The 21,478-nt window shown below is 34.2% G+C and overlaps 1 protein-coding gene across 10 annotated transcripts in view; it reads right to left on the bottom strand.

Annotated features, from left to right (window-relative positions):
- The window catches only part of Dlg2 (discs large MAGUK scaffold protein 2), a 1,944,997-nt gene that overhangs the window by 1,550,096 nt on the left and 373,423 nt on the right, over positions 1-21,478 (bottom strand). For 2 of the 10 annotated variants that reach the window (XM_045145576.1, XM_045145577.1), the window contains exon 1: positions 16,112-16,512. The exons of the other annotated variants lie outside the window; for them this stretch is intronic. In XM_045145576.1, coding sequence (XP_045001511.1) covers positions 16,112-16,141 — 30 coding nt within the window. In that variant the 5' untranslated portion in view covers positions 16,142-16,512. Of the gene's footprint in view, positions 1-16,111; positions 16,513-21,478 lie in introns of those variants that run through there. 10 annotated transcript variants of the gene reach the window in all.

Here is a 21,478-nt window from a genome sequence, read left to right as displayed (position 1 = left end):
TAGGTATGAGGATATAGCAAGGATCAGTATCTGTCTAAGGAAGGACTCAGTCTGTGGAAAAATATAAAGTAATGAAGACACAGTTATAAAGAGTTATTACTATTGGACAAATAAACCATGACATGGTGGCCTGGAGAGAGGGCTCAGCAGAGTTATGAGACTCCAAATGACAGCAAGGTATGAAATAAATGAAGTCTACCAGGAATTGAACATGGAGAGTTCTAGATATTATCCTATAAAACACACAAAAGGTTCTCAATACAGGAGTCTTTGGATACATAAGCATTTCTGCTATCCTTCTCATCTTTGAAGTTCTTGAATGTTTAGCATGAATAAACAGATGTAAAAACATGGTGCACACAGGGTAGAATCAAATGGATTTTTGCATTGCATAGTTACAACAATATACAGTAATGTGTAGAAAATAAACCATGAGTTGTAAAATACTTTAAAGTGTAATGATTTATTCTATAGTATGAAAACATAGCATTAATATTTATGAGAGAGTTCTTCTTATTAAAATTGATAAGATACTTTACCTTCTATTTCAATGTGCTCCTAGAATATGAGATAGATGAAGAAGAACGTAATTATAGTGTCCTTTGTCAGATTTGTCACTATTCAAGTTATTCATAGTTACAAACAAAGCAAGGTATAAAAGAAAAAGTTCAAAAGCACAATATGTGTTAAAATGTATGCATATTGGAAGTCTTAACAAATATACAAAAGTAAGATTGCAAAGGTGAGGATAGGTAGTTTGTCCAAAGAAATTACCAAGATCAAGTTTCAGGACTCTCAACTAGTTTTTATAATGAGCATACATGAGATTTTGATGGGTAGAAATTTCACTAAGGAAGAGGGCTTCAAAGGAGAGAGACTAAGTTTTTACTTTCAATTAGTCAAAGGGATATACATGGGTCCCCAACTACATTTGAATATAATCTTGTTATGTTTAGGAGGCTAGTATACTGGGATCTGACTCCCACCAGAGAAATTTAACCATTCAGTTAATATTAAAAAAAAAAAATCATACTGAGTCAGAAGGGTTCTTTCATCTAAGAATCCTACACTTTCATATTTTATTAAGGCAAAAGGTTATGTCCTGAAAGCATGATGTCTGCTAAAAGAACCCTTTGTCTAAGATGGGGAACTCTTCAGCTAAAAGAAATACATTATCCACATCACAAGAGATCTGGTCACAGAAACTCAAAAGAAACAGCCAATGAACAAAAGTGTCCATGACAGAAAATGTCTGATGTCAAACTGCCTGCATTAAAAGCTCAGATCTACTAGCAAGGTGACCCTGGGGAAATTGTTTAGCTTCTCTTTGCCTCAGTTATAATGATCACAGTAATTAAATTAAATACTAAGAGCTAAGAACTACTTAAATACATCATGAGTACTTTATAAGATCAGCTAATTTCTTTTTTTTTCTTTTTCTTTTTTTGCTGTTAACATCATCATTAAGTGTCAAGTGTATACGCATGTTCAATAAGAACTTTCTGCTCCCCTTTTATTTTTTATCCATGCTCCAATCTTGGAAGGCTTAATATTCAACAGTTAAACAATGAAGGAAAAGGACAAAGAAGACCACACAGTTCCCCAAAATATATATCAGTGCTGCCTGAAGAATCCACAGTGGAAAAGAGAATCTTTTATCTGCAGAAATGTTCAGAATTTGACTGCTATTTGAGACTCGACAATTTGAATTATGGTACTGGACTATATTTGTGAATTACCATGAGCATCCATGTTTTTTATTTTATTGGAGAAAAATGTGAGTATTCATTTTTATTTCCATAGTGAGGTGAAACCACTGACACTAAGCCATTCTATAAAAACAATGAGGAGCCTGTGATAAAGTGACCTCAATTATTGCACCCATGAATCCACCTTGTCCAGGGTCTCAACCAGAGATGCAAAATGTAATGTTTATTAATGTTAATTTTTCATTACAGTTTTGGGTATAATTCTTCCACTTCTCAATTGATACCATTCTCTGGTCTTATCCTCCTCTTTGTTCCCTTTTATTTTCTTTAGTTTCAAAATACACTTAAGATAAATTGACCTAATTTGTTTCTGAAAAAAAGCCTTACCAAGAAGGCTTGCTGGGGAGTCATGCTTCTGGCTCTGATGAAAATGAGGAAAACATTATTGACCTATTCTCCATAAGATGCTGAGAACAGAGCTTCAGGAGCTGTGGTGGTGAATCTGGGTGATGCTAGGCCCTTCTCATATTTTCCATAGTTCCTTATGATCCCAGGAAGATATTTGCCTAGACTGGAAGAAGTACAATTTTTGTCTAACTAATGCCTGTGATTAATTAAATTAAACACAGTACCTTCTATTATAACCACTTTCCTATCAAGAAAATGACGAAAAGTGGAATAGGCACTAAATTCTCAGGCCAGACACATTGAATATTATGAAGTTCTGTGACTTTGTACATGATGTAAGTGGGGAGAAGATGGGCAACTTGCACTTATGGCATTTTGCACCTGTATAGCGAAATAATCCTTAATATGCACCCATTAGATATCAAGGACTTCATATGTATTATTTGCACATTTGCTCATTAACCCTGAGAGGTTATTATAAGAGGGTCCAGTATCGTGAGGATTCCATTGGACATGGGTTAGTATGCCTGAGTATTTTCTTACCAGATGAGCCTATAAATCATTTATAGCCTTGTGAGTTTCAGTTTTCTATTTTATAAAAGGTGGAAATTATACCAGTTTAAAGGGTTATTGTAGGAATGATATAACAGAGAATATTTCACCCAGGGTCTGGTACATTCTCTGATAGCAATAAGGTAAATATTTCACTGGCACAATTCTTGTCTTACTACTCAAGGATTTTTTCTGTGCCTCTTCACTCCTCTGAGTCTACATTCTCACCTCTGACATAAAGTAATAATATTTACCTCATTGAGTTACTATGAAAATCAAGTGACAAAAAGTGTGAGAAAGTGATTAGCAAACATTGGCAACTTTATATCTTGGTTTCATTTAGAACATCTATGCTATATTAAAAAGATCAAATGAGCTGGACATGGTGGCAAACGCCTTTAATCCCAGCACTTGGGAGGCAGAGGTAGAAGGATGTCATGAGTTTGAGGCCACCCTAAGACTATAGTGAATTCCAGGTCAGCCTGAGCTAGAGTGAGACCCTACCTGGAAAAAAAAACAAAAAAAAAGATCGAATGAGTATCTAAAATGTTGTAGAACTATTAAGATGACTAAACTGGAGTACCAGAATTGACTACACAGTTTGGGCTCACATACTTTAAATCTTTGACATGTTAATATTTCCAGAAAGATAATGCTGTACTTTAACATCCCAGTAGTCTTAGAGAAAGAGACACAGAGAGAGAAAAAATTGGGCCTCAGCCGCTACAATTGAATTCCAATCACTTGTGCCACCTAGTGGGCATGTGCAACCTTGCTCTTGCTTCATCTTTGTGCCACAGGCTTATGTGGGATCTGGAGAGACAGAACATGGGTCCTTTGGCTTTCCAGGAAAGTGCCTTAGTCATCTCTCCAGCCCTTGATAGTCTTTTAAGCTCTACAGTTGTCTAAAGTTAGTCATTACTATGCACATTTATAGGCAATAATTTAAGCTTCTGCATATAAGACTTAAACATACAGTTTGGTAAAATACATACTATACTTCATGCTTGCATTCTACCACTGCATTGAACAAAGGAGCCAATAAAAAGGGATAAGCTATAATTGGGCATTGTCTACCACTACAGTCAAAGAATACTCTTTATTGGCAGATCTTATCATAAATGAAAAGTCCCATGGAAACATAAAAGACTGTGAATTCTTACTATATTTAGATACTTTTTCCTTCCCTTTTTAAACTTATCAATAAATATAGTTTTCTTGCATTGACAAATTAACAGTTAAGAAAAAAAAATAGCCAAAATTTCAGGACCCCAAAATAAGGTCTGTCCTTTGTAGAAACAAATGTCATTCAGAAACAAGACTAGAGCAATTTACTTTTATTCTACCTGCTACCATAGAGACAAAGAAAAAAGTGAAAAGATTTAGCAGACTTAATTCTTCCTGAAATTTATAATTATCTATGGAAAAGGGGACAATTACCATATTTCCAAAGAATAAAGGATTTTAAAAGTTGAGCTTTTGATAAGACATAATTACAGCCTATTAAATATGTAATTCATAGCAATTTGTCTTATAATTTTCTTGGAGTTCAAAACATGTATATACATCACATGGTATTTTCTCAAAAATACACATGAAATACCATCAATTTGCCCCTGTGTGTCTATATATAGATGGATAGATAGATAGATAGATAGATAGATAGATAGATAGATAGATGTAGATATAGATATAGGTATAGGTATAGATATAGATATAGATAGAGATATAGATATAGATATAGATGATATAGATATAGATATAGATATAGATATAGATATAGATATAGATATAGATATAGATATATACATAGATTAGAGAAAGAAAGAGGAAAACAGAGAGAGAGAGAGAGGGAGAGAATGAGCATACCAGGGCTTCCAGCCTATGCAAATGAACTCTATACACATGCATAATTTTGTGCATCTGGCTTGCATGGGTACTGGGGAACCATACATGGGTCCTTAGGCTTTGCAGGTAAGTACCTTAGCTGGTAAGCCATTTTTCCAGCCCAAATACCAACAGCTTAAATTTGCAAAGTTTTCTTTCACCAAAGGATTTCTTAATAGACTTAAAAAATTGTCAAAAATCAGCATAATTATTAGACAAATGTAATTATTTGTGTATGTGCAATGTCTTCCTGAAAATTTTGAATATGTATTTGGTGAAATTATTTTTAGTCAATTAAAAATATGCAAGCTTAGGTAGATCAGGTGCCATAGATAATACCAAGCATCAGCCAGGAAAAACTTGCAATCAAATCTGCCTTAAATTTAAATAGAACTTGATATTGTCTGAGTAAATTACATGTATATTAATTCCAGACATTTTTATTTTAAAAGACTAACAAGTGAACATGATGGCTTGAAACCTAAGGGAATTCATCAAACAAACCAGGGATTAAGAATTTGTTTTGCAAATACACATTTATATTCCTAATTTCTTAGCAAATGATTTTTAATTTTTTAGCATTACTAATTGTTAAATTATCCACCTAATTTTCTTTGTAAAATCATAAAATATAGGAGAGATAAACTAAAGATTTAACATTTTATCAATTGTGCTTTCATACAAAGAGGAAAACTCCTGACAGTGAAGATAACAAGTAGCGTGATTCATACTATAATTAAGTGGCCTTTAAAGAGTCTGTTGTCTACAAAGTTTCTGCTTAGAAAAGTAATGGATTTGATTGTTCTGAGTCATTTCTTTCTAGAGTCTCATAGTAGTTGAAAGGGAACATTTTACAATTCCTGAATTTTCAACTCAGAGCTGAACCACAGAATCATATAGAACCTACACAGGAATGCTTTTAGAAGGCACTGCTGTCTACAGTTACTTGGACAAATCCCAAATAATAATGATTATGATAGTTTGAATTTTAAATTTTCTTTTGGTAGTTATTTGTGATAAAACAATTGAAGAGAACTGATACATTTGTTCTCTGGTATTCAAACCAAGAAATAATAAGAATAATTACATGTAAACTTATGTGAATAGCTTCCAAGATAAGTTCATACCATAAAACATGGTACCATGCATACTGTCTTAATACTAGTGTTAGTAAATATCATTATTTAGCTGATTCTTTTATAAGTAGGTATCTTAGGAGAATAAAATTGTTTTTAAATTTCACATTGCTTAGATTTTTGACAAATATTAATGTTTTGTAGTAAACAATAATATCTTATGACTTCACAATACATTTATGATAAAACATATTGTTTATGTATTGCAAAGTCAAATAATCCTCCCCCCAAACAAAATCTGGCAACATATTATATTAAGTCAATATGTAGTTAAGTGGACGTGTATTCTTTTATCAAACTAAAAACAATATTTGACGGCTTTAGCTTTTGTTTTATAAAAAAATGTACAATTGACTTATAGCTAATATTTATACTTGAATTTTAGAAATTTAAATTATGATTATGTTAAATTAATCTATCATAGATATGACCCAATTGTCAGTTTTCTTCTGTGTGTAAGGACTTTTCTCTCTTTTAACCTATTTCTATTATACTACAATGACATTCCAAGCATCATTTCAGGCATACCAAAAGAAATTTTCTGTGTCAACAGAAGATCTACCAGATTGAAACAAAAATTATTTTACTACTATTTATTGTGAAGCACATATTATACATATATTTATGTAAGCATGTGTACATATATACACATTCAAATATATGTGCATATACATACATCCATATACACAGACATAACTATGTATATGTACATACATAGTTTAAAAATATTTCATCCACTCAACTCGATTACTCAATGCTGAAAGGCATATAAATGTCCTAGAAAGAATCAATCAACATACATAGCAAATCTGCCAATATCAAGCTAGTTGATTGTCTGTAAATGTGAATAAGAATGTTTCTTTGTCTTCATGGAGTTCAATGCCTAGAACAAAAGTAGGCATATGTAAAAATTAATTGTGCAATAGATAAAAAACTATTAACAAAGACACAGAAAACTGAGAAAATAGACAATATAGTACTAGGTAAATTAACTCACAGAGATGTTTGTATGTGAGCTGAGTCCTGAAGTTTAAGAAGTTTATAAACACATGGAAGGGTCTAAAGAGGACATTTCAGACATAAAGCAAAGCAGGTACAAGGAATAGAAAGATGGAATTCAGACTGCTTAGTGGAACTAAACCACCCTGAACACAGTTGACTAATAGAAGGATCTGAGATATGAAAGCTAGATAAGGACTAGTACATAGTGGGTCATGTATGCCAGGCCTAAGCAATACTGACTTTATCCTATTGTGCGGTATTATTGAACTTTACTGTGTAAAACCAATTAGGGATAACAGCTGATTAGACATTTTATTTACTGTGAGTTTGAATATAGTTGTCCCATCTTGGACCTGAGATTATATGCCTCTAACAATTTCTGAGAAATTGTAGGTAATAAACAAGCCTTACTAGATAACCAGTTTATTGTGGACAGGGAAATCTTGAAGGATTTTATTCACACATATAAATTTTATAGATAAAAATATATACTTTTAAGGATGTTCTCAGTTAAACAGTGTTGATTATGTATAAACATGGGGAAATTAAAAAGGCAACAAAATTAATAAACTTTTTATTGAAGAAATGCAGATAAAACTCTGAAAACTGACCTCTGGTGTTATGAATGTAAATGAAGGGCATATTTAAAAAAAAAACAGAAATGGGAATTAGTTGGAATATAGTGGAATAATAAGCATAAAGAACAACTTCTCTGATCATGACATATTGATCACGGCATTACTTTTCTGATCATGACATCTGAGATAGTGGCATCCTATCCATTGAGAGACTAAAACAAAAGAAAGATTTACATTTGAAAGAATAAAGAGAATAGTGAAAGTAGATACTTTCCTAGTATTTTGTTTTACTTAAATTTACTTACTGTGTAAATAGAATTCAAAATTCTAAACAGTTTTATCACTTATGCATCAAAACAATTTCTCACAAATATGTCTTCTAAAATTTAGCTAAAGAACTGAATTATTTAGATATGAAAAATGGATATGTTTGGAGAGGATTATTAGACTACATATGAGTGGTGAGGAATGTATTCATTGGATTTATAATTGTATAAACTTTGAATGCAGAATGGAAGAAAAAGTTAAATATTTGGTACCTTTCTCAAAGCAATATTTACCTATAAATTTGGAAAACACTTGTCACTGAAGCAAAAAGCAATCCATTACCATGACTGTACAGAAAAACGCATACCATCAAGTAGTAAATGTCTAAATGAATTATTGAATTGAACTAATTGTGAAATTTATCCTTTGATGACACAATCCCAGAAGAAGAGAAACAGAAGAGGAAAGGAAAGGGTTAGAACAGAAAGATTTTCGTTATACATATTGGCTATATATATTGAATAGTTCACTACAGTTCTCTTGGTCTGGGATGTCTTTCAGTAATATCTCCACAAAGCTGTTCTTCTTGCTTTGAATTTTTTTTTTTTAGAATGGACTTCTCTATTTAGTTTAAAATAGCTTCTTGTCTCTCTGTACTCATTCATCAGTCTATATTCTACCTCTCTACCTTTATTATAATATAGAAGTTCTCACTACCTAAAATTATGTTGTTTCTTGTATTTATTAATAGATGTATTTTGTGCATTCTAAGATAATAGGGGGCCTTTACTTATGCTCAGAATAATGTCTGAGTACACAATATTTACCAATTATACAATACATAGTGTGTACTTGGTAAATACTTGTGGAAGTAATAAATGCTGCACCTAATCCTTACAACAATCCCATGCAGCATTTATAATATTATTAAATAAATAGGAAAATTGGGCTTTGGGTAATTAATGTAATTGGTACAGACAACAGAAATAAGTAGAAGAGCTGCCATTACACAAGAGAGTCTAACTCCAAAGGCTGTACTTTGAAACATTATGCTGTACTGCTCTCTAAGCCATCTTTGGTCCTGGATGACAATTGTCCAACAGCTCCATGCTCAATTCTCAGAGGGACCACAGGCGTGCCAGGCCAATTTGCTTATGTCACTAAAAATAGCATAAAAATTAGTTCTAACACATAGAGACACAGCTCTCTTTACCATACAAGTAATATTAATGGTAATCCTAAAAAAAATCCCAATTCACACTGGGTTTTCTTCTTTTCAACATAACAATAATCCATGTAAATAGTTTTCATGGAAATTTTATTTTATATTTTTCAAAAGTATACGCTCATATTCTGTATGATAAGCCAATACAGGAAGTTCTAAAAAGGTCACATAATTTCCTAATTTCAAATTGGAGAAAACAAGGCTCAGGGAGAGCAAAGTGAATTGATTTAAGATTACTATATTGAATGGAAAAAACAGTATTTTGTTTTCTGTATCTTGATACAAGGCACATTTCCAAATTGCCTTTGGTGAAACATATATAAATGCAATGAGACAGCTCTCTCAGGCAGCTGTAATCATAAGTAGTCTGCTTGAAGAAATTCTTATCTACTAAAATTCTGATAAAAAATAGATAATGAAAAGAAGCAATAAATTCTTTTGTACTTATAAAGTCCTTATAAAGGACAATTCTTTCAAACTCATAGTTTTACTCACAGAACCTGAAAGGGCAAGTGTTGGAAAATAACATCCTGATCTTCATCAGGTTTATCAGGAAAATTATTTACTACAGTTGTGCTGGGATACAACTGGCATAATTAATAGAATGAAATAGTATTTTTAAGCATTTACTTTAATAAATACTGGATATTTGCTAAAAATCTACAAATATATTATTATTTTAAATTTCACTTTCAGCTGGACATGTTAGTGCATGCCTTTAATCCCAGCATTTAGGAGACTGAGGTAGAATTGCCATGAGTTCAAGGTCACACAGAGACTACATAATGAATTCCAGTTCAGCCTGGTCTAGAGTAAAACACTACCTCAAAACAGAAGAAAAAATAATTCAATTTTAAATTTATTGGGCTGGAGAGATGGCTTAGCAGTTAAGCGCTTGCCTGTGAAGCCTAAGGACCCCGGTTCAAGGCTCGGTTCCCCAGGTCCCACGTTAGCCAGATGCACAAGGGGGCGCACGCGTCTGGAGTTCGTTTGCAGAGGCTGGAAGCCCTGGTGCGCCCATTCTCTCTCTCTCCCTCTATCTGTCTTTCTCTCTGTGTCTGTCACTCTCAAATAAATAAATAAATAATAAATTTATTTATGTAGATATTTAGGTTTAGAAGGCATGAAAGCTGACATACTGGGTCAAACATATGTTTAAATGAAATAATCTGGATATGACTCAATTTGAAAAAATAATAGTGGATAAGCTTATAAATATTAGATTAATCAAGCCTTGAGTTTGAATCTCCATTATGACATTTCACATTTGTGTGAATGTGTCTCATCTTTAAGATGTTAAAATTCTTCCTTGAGTCAGTCAAAAGAGTAAGATTCCCTAAAATCCCTTCAAAATCCCAGAAATTACATATACAAAAACGAGAACAAAAGGGATCATCCTATCTCTCAAGAAACATAGATATGAAGAAAATATTATATAATTTGTGATACATGAAAATATAGTATGAGAATATACACTGAGTCTGCATAATCTCTTAAGTAAAGTAGTAAGGCCTGAAATATAGAATTTAGACAAATAGACAGTTATTTAGCTAGAATTAGAGTTCAGTAGATGTTTCCAGACTTGAAACATATTTGATACCTTCAAAAATTAAAGGGATACATCCAAAGTGCCTATTTGTTTAACAAAGGGTAAGGAAGATAGTATAGATTTAAAACATAGTCTTATGCATGCATGTTTCCACACAGGATAAAATATTAAGCAGTGACTGAGGCAAGAACGTAATTTAGGTTGTAAGTTAAATGAATATATTATGCCCAGGAAATTATCCTCTAAATATTTATGTTTATGCCCATATGTTCATGTTGCTCACTTTTGGTAAAACATCTTTTTTTAGGTGGATCCCTCTACTCACTGGATGGAATACTAAAAAGAGAAGTAACCTATTACCCCAATGACACAAGTATCTATTGGTGTTCTTTGTTAACTCCATTTTACTAAGACAGTAATGGAATCTCTTCATCTTGGTACTTTTCCCCAATTTTCTATGCCAAAAGGCCATATTGTGCTAAATTGTTCCTGCTACAAGGTATATTTCTGCCTTCTTATGACACTCAACAGATTTTTTCCTAGCCTATCCAGTCCTTTGCATCATTCTCTATTGGGTAGGCCCACAACCTTGCAGCCATTTGACTTAAATGACACTGAGAAGAACGAATGTCATTGGCAGGATAGATATATAAGGGTACAAAAGAAAGATAGACAAATGGAAAGGTTAAAGACTCCAACAGAAAAAGTCTCTCTACACTCTACAATGCGAAGTGCCAAACACTTTATATTTCTTGATTCATTGAATCTTTAAAATGACTCAGAAAAGTAGGTACACTTTTATCAATGAGAGAACTATGGTTCAGGGAATGTTATTTGTCTAGGGACAGGGTGAACCATGATTTTCACAAAAGAGGTATATGAATTTGTAGAGAAGATAGTAGGATAGAACTTAGATCACAGAATGACATTGGAAGGAAGTTTAGAGAAGCACTGTAAATAATCACTGGGAATTCCTCTCACTTAAAATTGCATTTATCTTAGTTTTTTTTGTATCTTTGACTGACCTGTTCATATCTCCACATCCTCTACAGCTTGTTACATACTTTGAATGTCCTGTCAGCTACATTGCTCTTTCATTCCTCAATTGTATAATATTCTCTCTCTCTTTCTTTCTCTCTTTCTCTCACTCAGTATTTGTTCTCCTCTGCATATGCTTTTGTCCTCCTCAAATTTTTCTTCCTCTTTCACTCCCTCCACCTCTATCCCACCTTGAAATTTCCCTAAAACTCTGTTCCTCCTCCATTGTGTTCACCATTCTTCAGATTATCTTGTTGCTTCCGTTAAAAAGACTTCTTTGACATTTATCCCTTTATACCCTGCAAGTGAATCCATCAGACCCTTCAAGTATTCTTATTTTCATTTCCAAAACACCCTATATTCACCTCATTATCACACATCACTGTAATTTTCATAATTAGCTACTTCTCCTATTAGTCCAAAATTTCAATGAAAACAGATTATTCATTTTACCCCACACTACCTAATACACACTGTACGGACAAGCACATAGTACATATTGAATATAAGATACCTTTGAGATTGTATAGCTGCATGAATAAATAAATAGTTTTGTCTATGAAGACAGGGCCACTAAGAAAACCACATGTTGCCTTGGTGATTTATTTTATTTCTCTACATAAAGCTGTGGTAGAAATAGTTTTAGCTTCCTGGAAACAATAGTTGAAAATATTCTAGTATTTCGTTCATTTACAAAGAATGGCATGCCATTTTTCTTAAGGCCACAATAAATAATAACATATTACTAGTCTTAATGATAATACATTTTGAATGTCAAGCAACAACTTTGATCCCCTTTTGGAAACTCTAAGTTGTTTTAATTCTTGCAAAAGACTGGGTTGACAGAGGTAGAGAGTAAAAATCATATTTATAGCACAGATGTAATGTTAACAACACCAATGAAAGATTCCTTTATGCTACCTGGTCCACTTTCCATTCTGCTATTTGAATTTTATTACACCCATTAACCTGTTAAAGATATTAAAAGTTAATGGCACCATCATCCTTTATTCATAAATTATAGCAGTAATTTAACGTAACATGTTACAGTTTTATTTGTAGATTATTTTTAAGCTCAGCTTTAGTGTCTCTATGGATGGTTAATGGACATCTTGAATGAGAACAATATGTAATTCACCTATTATTACCTTTTAAGATGCTTAGTGAACTTGAATAATGTTATTTGTAGTGATAACATACCTACAAATAATGTTAGATTGGAACTAGAAGATGAAGATCCTCAGAGAATCAGCATTACAGGCTCACTGTTGTTCTTTACATATACAGACAGCTCTAGATGAGATGGTACCCTGATTCCTCTGGGTTCCCAGAATCACAAAGGGCAGAATATTCTTCCTGTTATGTTATACAGAACTACTTACCATTCTATAGGCCAAGGGTGTAATAGAATAATTTTATATTGACACGGCTGAAGATTGTTTTCCTTATATTTTAATTATCAAAACTATTGGTATCATCTTTAAATTATTCAAAACACATTTAACAATATGTTGCAGCAGTAGTAAGTAAGTTGTTTCTAATCAGTGTTAATTTCAGGTGGATTCATGTTCCTAGTGACCAACTTCACACAAAAGATTTCACTAACAATATCATACATTGCTCAAAAAAATCATCCTATGTTAAAATATTCCATATATTGAGTACTTTTTATATATTTCATGGAAATGCCTTTTAAACATTCTTTTCACAAATATATAAATGGAAGTTAAGGGAGTAAGGTAAAACACTTATACAAGTTATAAAGCCTAAGGTAAAACAAATACTCAAATCTTACTCTGGAGCCCAGTCCTTCACACTGAGTTATATTATTTCTCTTTTTCTTTAGTGCTATCTGTGACAAAGACTTAAAATTGAAGTTGAACAGAAGCAAAGAAAAGAGATGATTCAATCTTCTTATGAAAGACAATGGAATATCTGGAAAAACTTTAGGATCTTTGTGCAGAAAATGTATGATGTGCAGTTGTCTGGATCAGTCATCTATGGATCTCCTAGACAAAAGATTATCCTCCAAATATGAGTGGGTTTGAAAATTATTATGACCAGACAGGATCTCTTAAAATGTTTATGTTAATGTGTATATATATATCAGGAGATCTAGAGATTGAGATAACCAGAAACTTGCCACCATCATTTTCCTTCCTTTTATATGCAGAAAACCATGTTCTTCCAGCCTGTTTAAGTACATTTATATCACAATTATATTATGACACATCTCAATTTGCCATAATCTCCCCACTCATTAACATTCTCATATTTTCTCTGAAGAATATGTAGCAAAGACATAGGAAGAATTTATTTCCATGGTGTTTGTAATAAAGGAAAAAGGGAGATAAGAAGGTACAGAGGTCTCACAGAATCAAAAGGAGCCACAAGTATCTTCCAATCCAAGGCAGAAGGAGAGGAAGGAACCATGATGCTGGAACCAATGAAAGAGTTTATGATTCCCTTCCCCTCATAATTATAATAGGGAGGAAAGGTATGATAGGGAGAAAATATATTAATCTGTTATTGAAGTGTGCCATGGATAATAAAAGGGGTTGGTTACATCAGAAAGATGAAGTTCTAATCTACATAAAACTTCTACAGAAGAAAAATAGCTCGGTAAGAGCTATTAGAAGGTGGTGGACCTATTCCTGGAGGAGAAAAGAGATGAGATTGAACAGAGACATAATTTAAATTTCTTCATTGTTGCCAAGTTTTTTGCCAGAGTTCCAGAAGTGGAGCAAGGACATGACTGTGCCTCAATACTTGTGAAACTAGTAAAATACAAGCAGTTGTGGGTTCAGCAGATTCAATTTGCATTCTGAAGTTCTCCAGGGTCTTAATAATAATCTGCCATGATGATTTACCATTTAAACAGAGCAGTGTAAAATCATAATCTATCATGATAGTTTACCATTTAATCAGAGCAGTATAACTGCTGTAAATATGTCCTTTAAAGCTGATGGAAATGCCACTCTAGAATGAAAATAATAAACTGAATATCTAATGAATATAATTAACTCAGAATATTCATGAAATTTCTCATGAGCTTTTGTCCTGTTGAAACATAGAGTTTATATGACAAATCAAAATATTGTAACAATGGCACTTGCCTCTTGTATAGCATTTTAAACAACATAATATCCTACCTTTTTTTTCTTGCTCCTGGGCCATTAATACTCTAGCATAGTAACTGAATATAAGCAAGTAAGATATTTTTATGAATTTATGTTATTCAAAATGAAGGAACTTCAATCTCAACATTGATTTAACATTTTCACTGCAGAAGATGTTCAACTTTTGAATTTTAATTGGTAACATTTTATAACTTATTTTACAGTACTTATGCTTAACAGCCAGCATCTGTAATTTTTATGACTTGAAAAAATATTTACAAATACATGAAGGTCACATTCGACACTATTCTCTTATGAAAAGTAATGTCAAGTTCAACATTCAACCAGGGTAGAACATACTGAAAAGTAATATTCTTCTCCAGATTCCCCCAAAATTTTATCACTTAATTTTGGTTTTTATAATTTGCTTTAGCTTGTTATTTTTCTGACTTACTGGAGAAAATGAAAACTTGGCAATTTTTTTAAGTAAAATAAGCTAATATAGAAACTGGTCAACTAGTGCAAGTAGAAGTTTCTAGATTTTAAGTGTGCTGATGTCAACTGAAGTAGCCATGTGATACTAATGACTATGGCGAATATCTACTAAGGTTTTTGTTTGTTTGTTTCAATTTGCTTTTGTAAAAAGGATTTAATGTCACATAATGTGGAACTTCATTTCTGGATTCCAAAACTTTTTATTTCTTGGTAAAATAACAACAGTGGGAAATCTGCCCTTACTGAGCCTTATGTACCAAGACATTCATTTTGTCATGTTTAATGGGTATACTATCAATATAAGATACTAAAATGTCTGGTACATAGCCAATTATGGTATACATTTCCATGCAAAATGAAAAGGAAACTAATGAAGGAAATTTTTTCTAAAAGTAATAGTAATTCTATTCAAATAACCAGTGGTTACAGAACTTATATGCCATTTACCTTAGAACTGATGACAGGTAAAATAAATTTAGAAATTGTATGGGGTTGTTGGTTAAAATATATCCCTAAAAATCTGCCATCTGATTTTATGGAATTCTCATATTTATTTCTATTTCTGATAATGGAAATATTACGTTTGATGGCAATCAAAATAGTGAGAATCAATTGAGCTTTAAATACTGTGATTTTTTTTGTTGTTTTGTTTTGTTTTACATTAGGGTCTAAGGATTTCTTTTTTCTTTTTTTTTTTTGTTCCTTTGGCTCCTGTAAAACATCACTAAAATGCAGAAAATCAGAATTCTCCAATCAGGAACAATATGTCAAGCCACAGGAAAGCTGATTGGCTTCTTCAAACATAGAAGACATGGCTTTTAAATGAAGAGCTAATGATCACACTCAGAAAGACTACCCAGGTATGGTATGTCACCATGATGTGTGAAGCTGCGCTACTATGATAGACACTTCAATTGTGAGCTATACATAGACGGAAAAGCAAGCACACAACACCACTTTGAGAAGTTGAAATCACAGAAAGACAGGACCCTCAGACCCTCTATCTGGAACAAAACGCCCAGCAAAGTAAATTAATACTAATCATTTTATCTCATGCGCTGGCAGCACCTAGCAGAGCTGTTGAATTACAGGACCCGAATAATAACAGAAAACTGCTGCACACGGCGGCTGTGTTTCCTATCCTACCTTTGTGGTGACAATGCACAGGCAGTCCATCCCGGATCCCTACACAGGACTCAGTGCATGGAAATCAGATCAGCAAATCAGGCAAGGTGAGAAAGGCTTTTGGTAAAATAGCACAGTGACAGAAGCAGAGCGTGGATTCTGCACTGGAGGCTTTTCCAAAGGGGGCCCTCATGGGAAACTCGAGCCCTCCTCCACACAGCTCAAGGCGAGCAGGACTCTCCTAGGCACCCGAAAATCCCCTAGAAATCAGCTCCGGCAAAACTTCCCGCTGGTTTGCTGGGCTCTGCGTCTGCATGGTCTTTGAGAGCGTTCCGAGATGGAAGCAAGGCTTCTGTGAGTGCCTGAGAGGAGGGTGACACTGAGCGCCAGAGAATCATCACATTTCAGCTCTCTCTCTCTCTCTCTCTCTCCCTCTCTCTCTCTCTCTCTCTCTCTCTCTCTCTCTCTCTCTCTCTCTCTCTCGTTTCTGGTTTCTCATCTGCTGCTCCAGTACACTCCTAAGATTTCCCTTGCCAAATTCCCCCCCTTTGCTTCCTTCCTCTTCCCCACTAACAACTCTGAATAAGCACAAGACAAAAAGCTACCCGCTACCCGGCCCATCCATCAAAGAGCTGTGGAGCTGCTGCAAGAACAGCGGCTTTAGGTAATAAAGAGCTATTTATTATAAGCATGATTCCCGGGAGCCTAAATGACTAGAAAGATAGGAGTAGAAAGCCAAGATGCTTGCGGAGCTGCATACATCACATGTGAACTCACTCGCAATTACAAGGGCAGCCTCTTACACATGACTAACAGCTGGATTCGGAAAATCTGGCCGGGGACATAAAGACACTGCGGATGTGGAGGCTTCACTTGGAAAGTATTAAAATTTTCCCTTTTACCTGTGTAGCTGTCGGTGTGGTCTACCGCATACATAAACAGCTCGACTGTTTAAAACAAGTAAGTATATTACAAAGTTGAGGTGGGAGGAAGCTTCAACGTGTTTACAAAAGTTCCACATTGTGAGGCTAAAAAAAAAGAGTTCGTTCCCAAACTTTTCTTTCCTGACTGGTTGTCTGCAAGCGCTTATTAAGTGGGCAGAGCTCTGTGTTACCTTCTGCGGCATTTCAACAGCCAAAGGATTAACCCTCCCCTTCCCTCACCTCCCTGTCTTTCTTCTAACCAAGCAGCCTTGGGTTGCCTGACAAGCCACACTCTAGATAATAATTTACTTTTTCTTGTGTGTGTGTGTGTGTGTGTGTGTGTGTGTGTGTGTGTGTTTGTTTTTCGAGGTAGGGTCTCACTCTGGCTCAGGCTGACCAGGAATTCACTATGTAGTCTCAGGGTGGCCTCAAACTCACAGGGATCCTCCTACCTCTGCCTCCCAAGTGCTGGGATTAAAGGCGTGCGCCACCACGCCCGGCTATAATTTACTTTTTCTTTCATCGTCTTAGATCCATAGGCAGAGACATCCTGAAACACAAAGACACAGGATCTCAGAGAAGAGAGAGGGGATGGGGGAGAAGAAAGAGGCAGAGAGAGGGAGAGGTAGGAGACAGAGGGGAGTGCTTGATCACTGAGAACAGACAATGGACACCTTCCTTACAGACAATCACCTGGACCACTCACCACCTTGAGAAACATCTAGTTACCTGTTCACAGCGAGGGAAGGAGCATACCTCTCTTCACAGTCCCCTCCCCCACTTCCACTTTTTTTTTAAATAAAAGCATATTTCCAATAAAAGTAATAAGACTCTTCTTTCTACCTTTTATAAATTATTCAGGTATAAACCACAATAACCTCCCAATTGCTAAATAGATGAATGTCTCAGAAATGGACAAGTCATTCTTTTACCCAAACAAGAGCACTATTTCTAAAGATTTTTTTCAAAGTTCATAGCAAATCAGATACATGTTCAGAGAGAGAAAACAGTAGAGAAAGATGCTCCTAATGTTCAATTCATTATATTTGTTTAAAGTAGCTCAAAAATTATTTATAGTTAAAATTAATTTCCTCTCAACTGTTACCCTGCAGGTATATCAAACTTCAGATAACTTTGAAGTTAAGCAAGTAAAATCCATACTGTGAGCTTGCATGGTAACTGTGAAGTTAAGCAAGTTAAATCTATACTGTGAGCTGGGCCTGGTGAGGCACTCTTTCAATCCCAGCACTCAGGAGGCAGAAGTAGGAGGATCACTGTGAGTTCGAGTTCAAGGCCACCCTGAAAATACAGAGTAAATTCCAGTTCAGCCTGGGCTAGAGTGAGACCCTAACTCAAAAAACAAAAACATAACAAACAAAAAAAAATCCATACTGTGTTCTCTTCCATACAGTAATAAGAAAAGGTTACAGAAGCATCATGTTGCCTATTTGCCTCCTCATCTATTACCTCATTACCACAATTAATTTGACATTTCCTAAGCTTATCTAAGAGTGTGCAAGCCATCATGTCCTTGAGCATTCCCAGGTTTAAGAAGTTTTCCCTGATGCTACTAAAGCAAACTAATATGTAAGTGACTCTGATTGCCACATGTTCAAAATAATTTGGCTCCATGTCCCTCCAGGGCATTAATGCTGTCAACAAATCTGTGACAAGCTGAGGAAGCTTAAATAATATCCTAAGAACCTACTAACTTCCAATGCTTGCTTTAAAGACCATGTCTCTTAAAGTCCACAGTTTCCTCATTTTTTCACACCAAAGAGGAAAAATATGTTAGTATGTTTTATATAACTCAATATTTAATGCACTTAAATTTCAAATTCTAATTGACTTATTATTAAGTATGTAAACAGGCTAATAACATCATTAACACCATAAATATAGATAATTAAATAAGTATTACTTATGATCAGAATAGAGATAGTATGATATTAGAGAGAAAGACACAGTAAGTATCCTTGAAAGAGGGAATAGCATTCTGTATTCCAAAAGAGGAGGACGCTGAGTTGGGAAAATTGGCAGAGGGAATATGATTGGTGCTCATGGGTCACAGATAATATAACCACATTATAAACGACACTGGCCTTCACAAATGTAAGGCAACAAGTCTAGTATCACCCTGGGCCTAGTGTTGGTTCTCCCTGAATCACTCCTCTGAAAACTGTTACTAAAGAAGGACTCACTATATGATTATTTGGCTAATGTCGATATCATCCATTCAATATAGCTGCCCCTTAACATTAATTTCCATCCCATCTTAATATTGCCTGGTTTATAACCCATTCCTTCAACACATATACTTAAAATCTATTTATGTGGAGAAAAAATGGTGAGTAAAGGGCAGAATCCCTGCCTGTGAACAATAAAAGCCTACAACTCTGAACAGCAAGCACTCACTGGTGATTTGGAATCATAAAGTAGAGGCATTTAATCCAGAATGGAGTGGTCAGGAAGGCTTTTTGGAGAGGAGCCCAGAAGATGTAACTAGATGTTGGGAGGAAAAGGAATTCCATGTCCTCTGCAATATTTTAAAAGGGAATAGATCAATAATATTGTACAGCTTCATGCAATCAGCTTAATAAACACAATGGGATTCTATTAGAATGCATAGAGGTGTCCATTTCACAAGTTCAACATCATCTCTGCTTGGAAAAAAGAACATTGTTCATATAGTGATATATGAGTATAATAAATATACTACAGCATGTACACATTGTGCATGGTCTATACTAATTAACTTGCATTAACCACAAATTATTAATTGGATAATGTATGTATGTTTAGATGCAGGTAAACAGATAGTATGTTAAAGCTGAGTGTCACTCACTATGCAACTTTATTTGCTTGTTCTTTAACTTCCATTGATTTCTCTCAGATATAATGATGATAGAAGATAATCTATTCCTTTGCCTCAAGGGAAACATTATTTTTAAATGAAGAACGTATTGGCTAGAAGCATATTTTTCTATAGCCATAGCACTTAGGCCTATGACTTCACAAGAACTGTTTGGCACAGTTTAAAGCCACAGCATGCAAACAGCTTCACTGCTAGTCCTTAAGTTGAATGATATAATGCCAGACATATTAATTCCTAGTAAAATATATAACTGAAAGTTTGATGAGAATATGACTAGTATAAAATATTTCCATTAAGCCTGTACTTTAACTACTTAAATATAATATGTTTGTTTGTTTCCAACAAGTGACCAAATTTCAAGTGTCTAAAACCTACCTCTTGTGTCAATTTGAGGGCAATTTTAAGGAATATTTACCTAATGTCTAGCACAGTACTTGGCATCTCAGAGATACTTCATACATTTGTGTAGAATGAAAGAAATGGCACCAGTTATGCTATTCAGTTTTTTTCTTGATATATATACATATACATATGTGTGTGTGTGTGTATGTATGTATGTATATGTTACAAAATAATTACTTAAATCTATGATACCCAGTCTTTGTCCATATTGCACATACACAGCAATAAAATATATAATGTATAGTATATAATACAGTATATTTATGCATATTTCTTTTTGAAAGAAATAGATTTATGTATGCAGCTAAAAGAATTTGCAAATAAAAGTATTTTCATTGGCAAATCCAGTATAATTCAAGAAATGGGACTTGGAATGTTCATCTACAATGGAGAGCAATCCAACTGAGAAGCCAAAACAGGACACTGTGGAAACTAGAAAAACAGAAAAATAGGAGTACATATAATTATTTTTATCAATAATAGTAAATTATCAAGTGGATTTTATCTAAAGTACTATGACAGATACTTTATAAATATAGTACCTGGTAATGATTGTACCCCTTGAGGAGGAGATAATCATCATTTTATAAATAAGGAAATGGAATCTCCCCGAGTAAATAGACTTGCCATTAGAGACAGACATGAAATCCAAACTACTCCAAAATAGGTATGTTCTTTGCATATCATCATGCTTTAAAGCCAAAGATAAGTCTCTGCCCATAATTACATATAACCTACAAATGTGGCACAGATATCCAAAGGTCTTCTCTAGCCCAAAGTACCCTGAACTCTACAAACTAATCTCCTTAAAAGATAACTGTGTCTCTGGGCATGTACATGGAGATAAATTGTGGCTTATAAGGGCCTCAGAGAATTCAAGAAGGAATGGAATCCACAGTAAAAGGAGTAACTCCAAGAGAAATAACAGAAGAAATTCACCCACCTGTCTGTCTGTCAGTCCCTTATATACTCAGGACAGCAGACATACAAATGACATCTGCAAAGCTTGTTAGCTTAGTAAAATAAATAGACTGCAGGCAGGTCATGGCAAAATGCCTGCCCTCATTTCTAAACTCTCCAGAGGCAAGTAGGAAATTAGGATCAAATGGAAAAGGACTGAGTTTTATAGATTTTATTATGAAAAAATCCTGATTGAACCCAAGTCATATAAAGCAGAAGTCTAACATA

The sequence above is a fragment of the Jaculus jaculus genome, chromosome 3 (assembly GCF_020740685.1).
Source record: "Jaculus jaculus isolate mJacJac1 chromosome 3, mJacJac1.mat.Y.cur, whole genome shotgun sequence".
NCBI classification, from domain to species: domain Eukaryota; kingdom Metazoa; phylum Chordata; class Mammalia; order Rodentia; family Dipodidae; genus Jaculus; species Jaculus jaculus.
Note: the sequence above shows the minus strand (reverse complement) of the source record. Positions and strands in the feature narration are given on the sequence as shown.